We start from the raw sequence: 12,127 nt of genomic DNA on the forward strand, positions 1-12,127 counted from the left end.
GAAACATGATAGTAGTTTGATAAGAGGATAAAAGCCCTACTAGATTTTTGCAAGCCAAATGGCCTTACGCCAAGGAAAAGGCAAAGGCCTGGAATTTAAAGTTTCCACAAATGCTGCTTGATTGACATTGGTGAGGACTGAGCTCATGTTGTTATTCTGTGGAATCTGAGTTTTGGCTTCTGTACCTGTTGAGTAATCTAACACCAGCATCAAGGTTATACAGTTGTGTAGCATCTCATGTTTGAGAAGTTCAGGACAGAAAGTAGTGAGGACTTTTCTGCTGGTGCCTTACTTGTCTCTAATGTCTCCCCAGGTTTCCAAACCCTTGACCATGAAGATCAGATTGCTTTGCTGAAGGGCTCAGCAGTAGAAGCCATGTTCCTCCGTTCAGCTGAGATCTTCAGTAGGAAACTTCCCACAGGACATACTGTCCTTCTAGAAGAAAGAATTCGTAATAGTGGTAAGCATCTTGTTTACAAGGCAAAAAAACACACGGTCGCAGTTTTGTGTCACCTTGAAAAGCCAGTAAAATAGTTTATTAGTATTGAAAAAGGCTCATCTGAAAGATGTTCTTCATATTAACTGGAACAAATCTAATTCAGCCTTGAGTGTAAAGATCATAGGTAAAGATTTATTCATAAATACATTGCAGGTGTTATGAATAATGCAATACTGAATAAACCCAGCACAACTTTCCAATGGTAAGCATAGAAGAATGAAGAAAACAGATTCCATTTCAAATTATTCAAATAAAATATCACTGTTTATGTTTGCAAATGAAATTAGTCAAAAAAAAAAAAAAAAAGAAAAGAAAAGAAAAAAGAGAGAAAAGAAAAAGAGAGGATTTTAGGATGTTACTGTAGAAGAGCAACATCTATTCTTAAGGCCAGTTTGGCAAAAATGATACAAAGGGCATAGAACAATTACAAATATGGAATATTCTCAGTATATTTGATGATTCTTAAGGTCCTTCTAAAGGTATAGGTTTGGAACATTACAAAAAGATGAACTGGGCTTGATATTTGTCCCTTAATTCAGGCAAAGCTGTGTTTTGCATTGTTACATAGCCTTTGTGCTCCACTGATGCAATACATAATGTGTTTTGGTTTTTTCTGTCTTGACTAGCAAATTTTATCTACCCTTCATCTCATCATTAAAAATTCAAATGTAATAAAAATTCTGAATTGAAGAGAGGCTGCTTTGATTCCAGCTTCTGGCCCTCCTTTACAATGGCCAGAAGGAAAATACATATAGGAAAACAATGCTAATCATAGAAATGGGCTTGAATTCTATTCTGATTCAATTAAAACCCATGATGTGAGTGGACTACAGATGTATGCAAAATGATGCCAATAATTATACATTTGAAACCCTGAAAAGGAATCATAAAACATGAGAATAACTTGCTGAAGTTATGGTTTTAGTTTGAGTTAGCATGCTCGTTTCTAGGCTTACATTTTGCAGTTTTTAATTCTTTTTTTATTTAATTATGAAGACAGTGTGTTTGAGAGTGATATAAGAGTTACACAGATGGCTTCTGGGCCAGGCTCTGTGGGCAGAGGAATGTGCCAGGAAGGCCAGACGTACTGGAAATATTTTGATCCTGAATATCTGATAGCCCATTAAGTCATACAAATACTCTTTTCCTTACTCGTACTTTACAGATAGTCTTAATTCTCTGCAACTGTTGAGTCAAGATGAAATGCAATGTCCTTCTTTCTGAGAGAGTTAGTACTAAACTTAAAGATAACATTTCCTGCCATAGCATGACTGGCTGGAATACGACATTGTATCCTGTTGTAATATTATTGACTAGTTAAAAATCCAAGTGTTATATGCAAAAGAAAGTCTCAAGACAACAAACAGTTTTCAATGAGGTATTATTTATTCTAAAGGAAGATTTCCTGAAATTTGTTTTTTTTCCTTGGTGAACAAAAGCCACCAAGGTGAATTAAAACTGAGTTCTGGATCAGAACCTGTGTTTAATAGTTCCCAAGGAAAGAAGCACTATAACTTTTTAGTGTGTAAATATATACAAGCTGAATGCATACACTTATGTATTTACTGCTTGTGGGAAAAAAAAGACTTTTTAAAGCATCTTCCCTGAAGCCACAATCAAGCTAGGAACATAAAAAGAAACACTGCTACTAGAATTGCTCCCTCCCTATTTTGCAGGAGAATAAAGTATGACCCATCTTACCTGCTGCTGGCTGCACCTTTTTCTTTCCATTTATAATCAGAATACAAGAAATAACAATCTTTGCTATGTATTCTCTTTCTCTTGTGCAAATTTAAGTCTATTCAAAAACAGTTTCCTTGACGGCACTTAATGGGGTTTCGACAGTAAGCAACAGCAGCTTGTAAATCATTGTGTTTGTAGCTGTGTTAAATGTTGCTACCCATGCTGCTGAAGGTGATGTTAACTGTGAGTGCTACTGAACAGAACTAGAAGTCACTCAGAATTCCCAAGAGTGCAAGAGTCTCTTGTTTTGGATGAATATTTCCTCACTGTTATTGCTGCACGTTAGAGAATATAGAAGTGGCAATGTCTCTTACAGTAAACAGCTTAAATGTGCTTTTAAAATGCCCCTTTGCCTCTCTGTTCAATGCTGGTCAGATAGCGTTATCACTTTCTTTGCAATGGCAATGCAAGCAGATGGGTTTCTAAGAGGAAGAATCAAGGATAGGTTTGATCCTCTCATGCTTCCCAAAGGCATTTCTCGGTGTTCCCTGACTTTTCAAATGAATTTTGTTCCTATCTCACAAGCTATCAGAGTTTCTTGTTTTCATGGTAAGTTCCTGCTTTAGTGCACTTTTACTGCACATTTTGTCCTGGTTTCTGATAAATTCTAGAATTACACATTTAGGTAAATTGACTCATTTCAAAATATTATAAAATATCTACTACTGAGGCATTTTTCTTTTGTGGTCCAATTCATGATTATTTGCAGGTATCCTGAGTTTAAATAACTTGAAAGATCATCATCCAAATTCTTTTGCTGTCATTGTTTACACATAAAGCTTTGAAAAGCACTAAAAATGCAACTCACAGCCCTGCATCCTGTAGGACCTAGCACCAGGGTTATGGCTTGGACAGATGTGATTTTGTCTTATTTTCAGCTGAGACTCTTTCTTCAGTGTGTCTGATATGGTGCTACGTTTCAGTTCCAAGAGAAAAACAATGTTGATAACACACCGATGTTTATAGTTATTGCTCAGCAGTGTTGTACTGAGCCATGGCCTTTCTGGTTTCTCAGCTTATGCTAACTAAAGGCTGGGAGGAGATAGAATCAGGACAGCTGACTTAAAGGGGCCGAAGGGTTATCCCATACCATATGACATCGCATGGAAAAAGGGTTTTAAAAGGAGTGGGAGTTCATCTTGCTCTCTTCTGCTGCTTGGGGGCCTAGCTGAACATCAGTCATGGAGTGGTGAGCAATTGCTTGTGCATCACTTCTTGTACACATTCACATATGTATTTTTCATAATTCTTTTCCTTTTCTCTAAGTAAATAGCTTTATCTCAACCTATGAGCTCTACTTTTTTTTTTCCCCCTTATTGATTCTCTTCCCCATCTCACTGCGAACAGGGAGAGTGAGCAAAAGACAGCGTGGTGCTCAGCCACCTGCCAGGTTAAACCACAGCAGATTTTAGAGTAGAAACTTCATCAACTTCTCCTAAACATCACCAGTAAGGAAACATGCTACTTACTGAAAGCTGAAGCTGAATGTTATCATGTAATGGACTGGTCCAAGAGATAAGCAGGCAGGAGAGATTGGATCTAAGTTACAAAAAGAAGAAAGCCCAAGAGAATTATATGTAAGTATGGAGACAGGAACTTTAACATACACCTGACTGAAAGCAGCAAACCAAAACACCCTGCAAAACCAAGGGAGAGTAGGAAAGCAAATGCAGTGACAGTTGCATAAGAATTTAGCGAAGAAAAAGCATTGTGATTATTCATAGCTTCTAGTGAGGTCCTAAGCATTATCAGGCCATCAGCCATAAACTGTCATTAGTCAGAACTTCTATCAGCATTTCTTAGATGCAGATAAATGTCTGAATGTCACATAGTCCTATTGTCAAGCCTTGATATCCATATCCATAAAATCAAATGGGAAGGGGGGGGCTAACTAAAAGTCACAGGCTGTCCAAACTTCTGTCACCTGCCACTGTGTCCATTTAGAAGTTGCTCTCATCTATCAATATTTATGCCTTCCTCACTCTGATTCTATGGAACTTATGGCTTTTTTTTTTTTTTCCTTATAAAGAAGCCAGAGATTTGATGGTGATGACCTTTGAGTATTATCAGTATTCACTTTTATTCTCATGCTGATGAGGGGTATTTTTATTTTTTACTTGAGCATATTGCATAAATCCTGCTACATCTGCCTTTCTTTGTGCCTGTACAGAAAATTCTGTTACAGAAATTCTTTCATTCACGGCTCCTGAAACTGAAATCCTCTCTTATTCAATCTACATTAAGACCCAATGTAAAATACAGACATTTTCTTTAATGTTAATGAGAGTTCTTACAACTTACTCATCTTACTTGATGTTTTGCTACACATATGCCTTGTTGTCACTGATTAACTCATTTCGTTAAAGGCTGACATCTGGGCAACTTAATACCTAGTTTCTTTCTGTTGTTTTAAAAGCAAATTCTCCCCACTGTCTAGCAGGGCAATAATTTAAGAATCACTGCTGAAATACTGAATGTTTTCTCAGGGAGCATTTATGCCTTCCTTTCCTAGGGACATCTGTTTTCAGTAGTCATTAAGAGCCACAGATTTTTATGTCATCATTTTCTACTGATTTCAGTGTCAGGGATAGAATACTTTCTGATGTGAATAGAAAGTGGAAGAATTGGGACTCAAGACTTTCAGTTGGCAACAGAAGACCTGCCATTGTGAAGTACGCTGTCATCTTGCTAGATGGGTTACTGGTGCTGAAGTGCCATACAATCCAAAAGAAAAATGAAACAGCCACTATTCCAAATCATTGGCAAAAGGCCACCTTTTGCCCTTGAACATGGATACAAAGTTCCCATTGATTTGGACAAGTGCCTCCGGCAACCAAGGGCAAAATCTGGCAGAGGAACAATGGCTACCTAACCACTTCCACTGCCTTCGGCTTTCATTATTTGATTACTAGTACTGAGTAACCATAGTGCTTCAAAAGCCCTCTGTGCTGGAGGCGGTGTGGGGAAACAAAATGAGATAATCTTCACTGTTGAGACCAGATAATCTGAGACAGAATAATCTCTTTATGTCAATCCTTGTTTATGAACATAGGTGCAAATCTAAATTGTCCAGCCCTGCCAGTGGTTGCACATTCCCATGGAAGGAGACATCTCCCATCCTGTGACTTGACCCAAAATCAGCACCCTGCACAGAACATTTAGAAATTAGGGACGCTTTTAAATAAAGACTATGGGAAGGAACAGACTATAGGAAAAAACTTCTTAGCTTGTATATGGTCCTGCATGGTCTGTTCTGATGAGTTCCATGTTTCTCAATTACAAATAAAGTTTACACAAGTGTTTAAACCATATCTACAGAGTTAATTTACGAATATGAGAATAAGAACAGATACCAGAGGACCCAATCTCTTTCCTTCTGCATAAGTGTGCTTCTCTAGGCCAAAAACTTACTTCGATAAGTAACCTAGGCCCATGAGGACTAACAGAAGGTAGCACCTGCCTCCAGACTGCCCAAACACAGCTGCTGCCAGATGGGATCTTGCAGTGCCATTTGCATCCTCCTTGCTGGTTTCCTGGAGTTTCTTCACTTGCGCTGGTGGCTCCACACTGGTACTATTAATTAATTTTGAGAGGAAGGGGTTCTGCTATCCTGCTTACAAATTCTCCCTGACACAAGCTTCTTGTTTAAGTTGCTCGCGTATAGAAGAGGAGGTAGAGGAGAGGTCCCATATCCATATCCTGGTGGCCATATCTTCTCTACTGGATAGATATTCCCCCCTTATCAGGTCTCAGCACCAATAGGGTGAATTCAGCCCATGTTTAAAGGGCTACTGAATAGATTCGAATGCAGAGCTCATAACAGATACTTTACACAGAAGTCAGTTCTGATAGATGAAGCATTGTGAAAGATAAGGTGTAATTTTGTGAGTAATTAATATATTTTATTTTCATAAAACAGCTACTATCATACTCTTGATTTAATATCTAGTCGTCTCCACATTCATCACGAAAAAAAGATCTCTTCATCCATATTTATCACACAGTGCTTGTTGCTATTAATTACCATTTATTTGCAGGCTTTTTTTTGCAATAGATCGATCTGCTCTGTTTTAATGAACAGACAAAATAAAAAAGAGGATACTGGTCTCAAGAAATGGCAATATTGACTTGAAATCGTGGGAAAAAAGGGAAAGAAAAAAAAAATCTATTCCAGGGCCATGTTAACCTCAAAATTATGTACTGCCTCAAACTGCAATCCTTATGAAAGCAAGTCCTCTTACCTTCATTGAGAAATCATAGGAACACAACTATAAAAATCAAGGCAAAACCTCAAACAATACTTTGTCTTAAGCTACAGAAGTAGACTAAACTGTATAAGAAGTAAGGGGTGCTGAATGAATAATGCTCACAAATTTACATCTCCTCTAGGCTAATGCTGCCAGGACATAGTAAAGACAGTTTTTCCCATTGACTACCTTGGGGCTTCCAGCCAGTCAGACATTAACACAGCAAGATCAATTATATTGAATTGCAGTGTCTTCAGCAGATGATAGAGCTGGGCTGGTGGTTAGGTAGAAATCTGCCTAATTCAGAATGCTGCTTAACGAAACACAGAGGAGAGTCCAGTTTCTATTGCCTTAAGACAACATCATGCAAAGTTTTTTAAACCTTCTTGAAAAAAAGTCTAAGCAGGGCACATCATTAAATGCAGAGCAGGAAGTTCTGCCTGTCTGATAAGTACAGTGCTCTCATCGGAGCTAAATAAAGAAGCATAAACAACTCACTTTTCTGTTCTCACTGAGGCCAGAAATACATCATAACTTTATCTATTTGATTATATTTTTTTTTTTCACTTTTGGAGTAAGATTGGTAGGAATGACACTTGAAAAGCCATATAATTCATTACTCCTCCAGCCCTTCCAGTTACAAACAACAAATCGCCTTTAATTCTTTTCCTGATAACCTGAATGGAAGTGACATCTCGTACAGTAGATAAGGGGAAAGAAAAAAGCAAGAACTATAAACATCTGTTTCCTGCCTTCTTTTTCTTTTTTTGCTTTCTAGTGGAGCTTATTAAATCCAAACTGAAGCGCTTTCAATCACATTAGAAAACAGCCCCCTCTTGTGATGGAACGGCAGGTTGTGTAATGTGTTCATTCAAAATGAGGAACTAACCGGGAAAAGCCAGCATAGATGGGACAGGGGCAATACTAGTAACCAAAAACAAACAAAGAAAAACCCACAACATTATTCTAGACTTAAAATTGCTCTTTTGCATGGTTTTGTTCATAATTGCATAGTGATATACGTCTGTTTAAAGACTTCAAAGTTCTGTTGTTTCTTTTCATAAAAGCAGTAAACATCAGCTGCATTGCTATGACATTCCTTTTTATTACACCCTTCTACCTCTTCTGTCTTATTTCTCTGAGTTATAGTGCAGAGAAGCCCTCTGATGTAATTTTATTTGCTTCCACAACTTTTCTTTCACCCCTTCCACCCTCTCTCTCATTTCTTAGGTTTCTTGATATTAGTCTGTAAGCTTTCTGGTGCAAGGGCTGTTTTACTGCATACTTGCACATAGACTCAAGGAGAATCACAGAATCACAGAATAGCCCAGGCTGGAACGGACCTTGAGGATCATGAATCTTCAACAGCCCCACCACAGGCAGGGACACCAGCCTCCACATTTAATACTTGACCAGGTTGCCCAGGGTCCCACCCAACCTGGCCTTGAATACTTCCAAGGACAGGGCATCTACAACCTCTCTGGGCAGCCTGTTCCAGCACCTCACTACTCTCATAGTAAAGAACTTCCCCCTAAATCTTCCCTCCCTCAACATAAGACCATTTCCCCTTGTCCAGCTGTTATCTACCCTTTCCAAGAGTTGACTCTCCTCCTGTTTGTAGGCTCCCTTTAGGTACTGAAAGGCTGCAATTAGGTCATCCTGCAGTCTTCTCCAGGCTGAACAAGCCCAGCTCCCTCAGCCTGTCTTAGTAGGGGAGGTGCTGCAGCCCCGTGATCATCAAGGAGGACATGAATTTAGATATTTCACACCTTGTACTTTACCATCTCTCTTTCATCCCACCTCTCTTATATTGACAGGGGAGCTTGAGAAGCTCTGTGGTCACTGAGGCAATGAGAAAGTTCATCCAGCTGAAAACTAATCTTCCTCCTCCTCTCCCCACAAAAGAAAAGAGAGAAAAATAACAAACAAAACCTAGTTAAGTGATGAAGATGTAAAACAAACGAGACTCTTAGTCACAGCCCATTTCTTCCTGTTCCCTGCCTGCTGCCAAGATGATGTGCAGTGTGACATTTTGCTCTGGGGGTACAAAAATATCTGTAGTTGGCTCTGACTACTCTTACTGTTGCTAAACTGTTCACAAGAGGAATTCACTTACTTCACTTTTGGGCTCAACTAGACTTCTTCTTTTTTTCATATTTCTAGATTCATGAGAACCTTTAATCACATGCATGTGATTACACATCATACTGTAAGAAACTTCAGCATTTAAAACTGCCATACAGACAGGCAGTTCCTCAAAAGTTAGCAAGGACAAGTGTTCCAATTTGTAAATAGTTAGCTGTGATGACTAAACTTGCAGCACATCAATGCTGTGACTATTGCTTGCTCTGTATAACGCTCCAGCTGCGCTACTACCTACCATAGGTTAGCTCTTGCCATATAAATCTGCTTAATGAACATGGACTCTTCTCAGTCACACTGAACTTGTTACAAACACCAGATTTGTGGTTTGTAATCTGAAGCAAACTTATGTTGCAAATGTCACATGTTTAAATCCATTGTTTAGCCACAAAACATACCACAACATGCAGGACTACGCTTTTCACACTGTTGTGTCACATAACTACTCTACTGATCAAAATAAATTAATGGAATCATAGGATATCCCAAGTTGGAAAGGACCAATGTGTCCAACTCCTAACAGTTGTCACTGTCACAGCAAAATGTGACTCATTCATAGCTCAGCCGAGTGACTTCATGCTTCCTTTCTTGGAGCTGCATCTGCTGGGTTTCGTTTTGAACTTCCCCTGTTGGAGGCACTCCAGACCTCACAGCAGTCTCTAACTACCAGACCTGGACTCAGCTTCGTGTTGTATAAGACACTCTAAACTGCATGATTTCACGCAGTTTCCGAACTAAGTTGTAAAGCCTCATCCCAGAACAGCTTAGAACTAAACAGAGTGAAAGCAGGAGAAATCCCATGGCCCACCTCTGTGGCAACAGAGGAAATCCCTGTCATTTCAGCCAAGATCCGCTGGCTTGAATCTTTAGACCTTGTAGTCACTTGTGAGCTCAAGAGGCCATTGGCAGCAGTCAGTGACTGAGTGACTCTGACACAAGAAAAAGAATAATGATGCCACAGGACTTACTTCTCTTTTACACCAAAGGGTAGAGCAAAATACATCTATACTTGAAGGCTATGTAAAAACAGTGTGACTCAATGACAAAGTCTGTAAGAGGAAGCCCAGTCGGCATGCCCCAGTGCAGTAACCCCAGTGGCTCTCATGATGCTGAGAGAATCACATGATCCCAAACCAAACTAGGCTGTGTGTTCATTATTTATGTCTATGCACTTTATAATATACTGGTTCATGCTTGGAGGTGGTAAGAGTCGCAAGCAAGTTGATCTCGGACTACAAGTAATCCTAGACCTAGCTAAAGTTTCAGGCTACATAAAAGGAGCAATTAAGTCTCTTTATGAACCTAGACAACCAAAGTAACTGCCCACGGCAGTTAGTTGTATAGTAGAGCTGGGCTAGAATTAAGTCATTTGCCCTGAGAGATTTCCATATAATTAACATGAAGGTGGGGAACGTGGGACTGTTTTGTAAACTGTGAATACTGGAAAAAGAAGGCAACTGGGAAATCAGCATCCAGCAAGAACACCACAAGTGAGTGCTATTACGAGGAGCTAGATGGACAAAGCTGGAGAGAAAAGGAACTTACTTGAAAGAAAGACTTTGAAACTGCCAGCACTTACCTGTTTCAACTCTGTTCTGGAAAACAAGGACACGCTTGCATTTCTGTACACTAATTGTATTGCATCAGAGCTGATTTGTGTAGTAAATTTCTCCCGCTAAGACAAACAGTCACATCTTTAAATATTAACTTATTGCTCATTGGCAATAAGCCAGACTATTTCAATAATTAAAGAAATAACATAGCTTTTATTTTCCTTTCAGGTATCTCAGATGAATTCATAACTCCCATGTTTAATTTTTATAAAAGTATTGGAGAGCTGAAAATGACACAGGAGGAATATGCACTGCTCACAGCAATAGTGATCCTGTCCCCAGGTAACTCCTAATTCAGAATTCAGTGTTAGTGTGTTTGGAAGAAAGCATGAGGAGCGTGACCCGAGACTTATGAAAACTCACTTTCTACACAGAGTTAAGTGAGCATAGATTCTGGTTTTCAGTATATTCAACCAGAAGGCTGGTGACAGCAACAGGGCCTGAGGGAACGGCATAGAGCTGCATCAGGGGACACAGTCAGGCTGGGTGTTAGGAAAAGGTTCTTTACCAGAAGGTGGTGGGCATGGCCTCAAGATGCCAGAGTTCAAGAAGTGTCTGGACAATGCCCTCAGACACATGGTCTGATTTTTGTGTGGTTATGTGGGGAGCCAGGAGTTGGAGTCAACAATCCTTAGAGGACTCTTCCAACTCAAGATACATTATGATTCCATGAAATCCAAACTCCAACTGCACTGTCTGGCTTTGAGTACAAGGGAGAAAAAATGCTTAAATGCTTTGCTTAAAAAAACTGTTGGCAGCTTTTCAGTGCTCAGAGCAGTGGGCTTACTCCCTTAGAATATCTTAGGTGTGGTTACATGTGCACTGCAAGTCCATTGTGGTATGGCACACTTTTTAAATGGCAATTGGGAAATCCTATGTATTAGAACTGAGAATGGCAATGAAGGGCTTCAGCCTCTATTGCACAAACAGCATTGGGAGAGAGCAAGAGGTCAGCAGGGAGTTGTCCTTTAGGCTGCAGAGAGCTAAAAGCTTATCTTCCACAATAGCACCAGGCTTTGCTGTACAAAACAATTTCTTGACAAGGCAGAGGTAACCTACAAAGCATGGAGAAATTGTACAGTGCTTTAAACAAAATGACTCCTGCAGGAAGGGAAAAGAGAACCCCAGTGTCTCAACACAAAAGACTCAAAGAGCAATGGAATTGCTTCACCTTTACCATCTCACGTGAAACTTACTTGGATCACTAAGGCTTCCAAGCAAGCTTTCATGTATGATGGTGAAGGTGAAGCAATTCCGTTGCTCTTTGAGTTTGTGCTGATTGGGAATGTTTTTACACTAAAAAATTAATAGAAACAATGTGCCATAAATGTTGGAAAAGGCCTCCAAGATCATCCAGTCCAACCATCAGCTGAGGCATTTTTATTCATTCTTCATTTGAAAAGAAATGTTCTTGTTAGGTGTGAGCATCAGTGCCTGGATGAAATATATTGATATTTGTTTATCGAGTAAACACTTCCATTGTATCAGCACATACATTTGCTAATTACTTCTTTCCTTTTTGAAACCCAAACCAGACCGACAGTACATAAAGGACAGAGAGTCAGTGGAAAGGCTTCAGGAGCCGCTGCTGGATATCCTGCAGAAGTTCTGCAAGCTGCACCACCCAGACAACCCGCAGCACTTTGCGTGCCTCCTGGGCCGCCTCACCGAGTTACGGACGTTTAACCACCACCACGCAGAGATGCTGATGTCCTGGAGAGTGAACGACCACAAATTCACCCCTCTCCTCTGCGAGATCTGGGACGTGCAGTGACGGATACCCGGCTGCTTCTATTTCAGGACAAACGTCTATTTTAAAGGACCACACAGCATTTATTTTCATAGGAAAAAGCAATATACCACAGTGCGTTAATTGCATTTTT

General features: G+C 39.7%; 1 protein-coding gene across 1 annotated transcript in view; it reads left to right on the forward strand.

Moving 5' to 3' along the window:
* Positions 1–12,018, forward strand: part of NR1H4 (nuclear receptor subfamily 1 group H member 4) — a 32,675-nt gene extending 20,657 nt beyond the window's left edge. Inside the window, exons 8-10 of the mRNA XM_072354934.1 lie at positions 314–460; positions 10,413–10,526; positions 11,780–12,018. Coding sequence (XP_072211035.1) covers positions 314–460; positions 10,413–10,526; positions 11,780–12,018 — 500 coding nt within the window. The remainder of the gene's footprint in view (positions 1–313; positions 461–10,412; positions 10,527–11,779) is intronic.
* The last annotated feature ends 109 nt before the right edge of the window (positions 12,019–12,127 follow it).

Source organism: Excalfactoria chinensis, chromosome 1, assembly GCF_039878825.1.
Source record: "Excalfactoria chinensis isolate bCotChi1 chromosome 1, bCotChi1.hap2, whole genome shotgun sequence".
NCBI lineage: Eukaryota > Metazoa > Chordata > Aves > Galliformes > Phasianidae > Excalfactoria > Excalfactoria chinensis.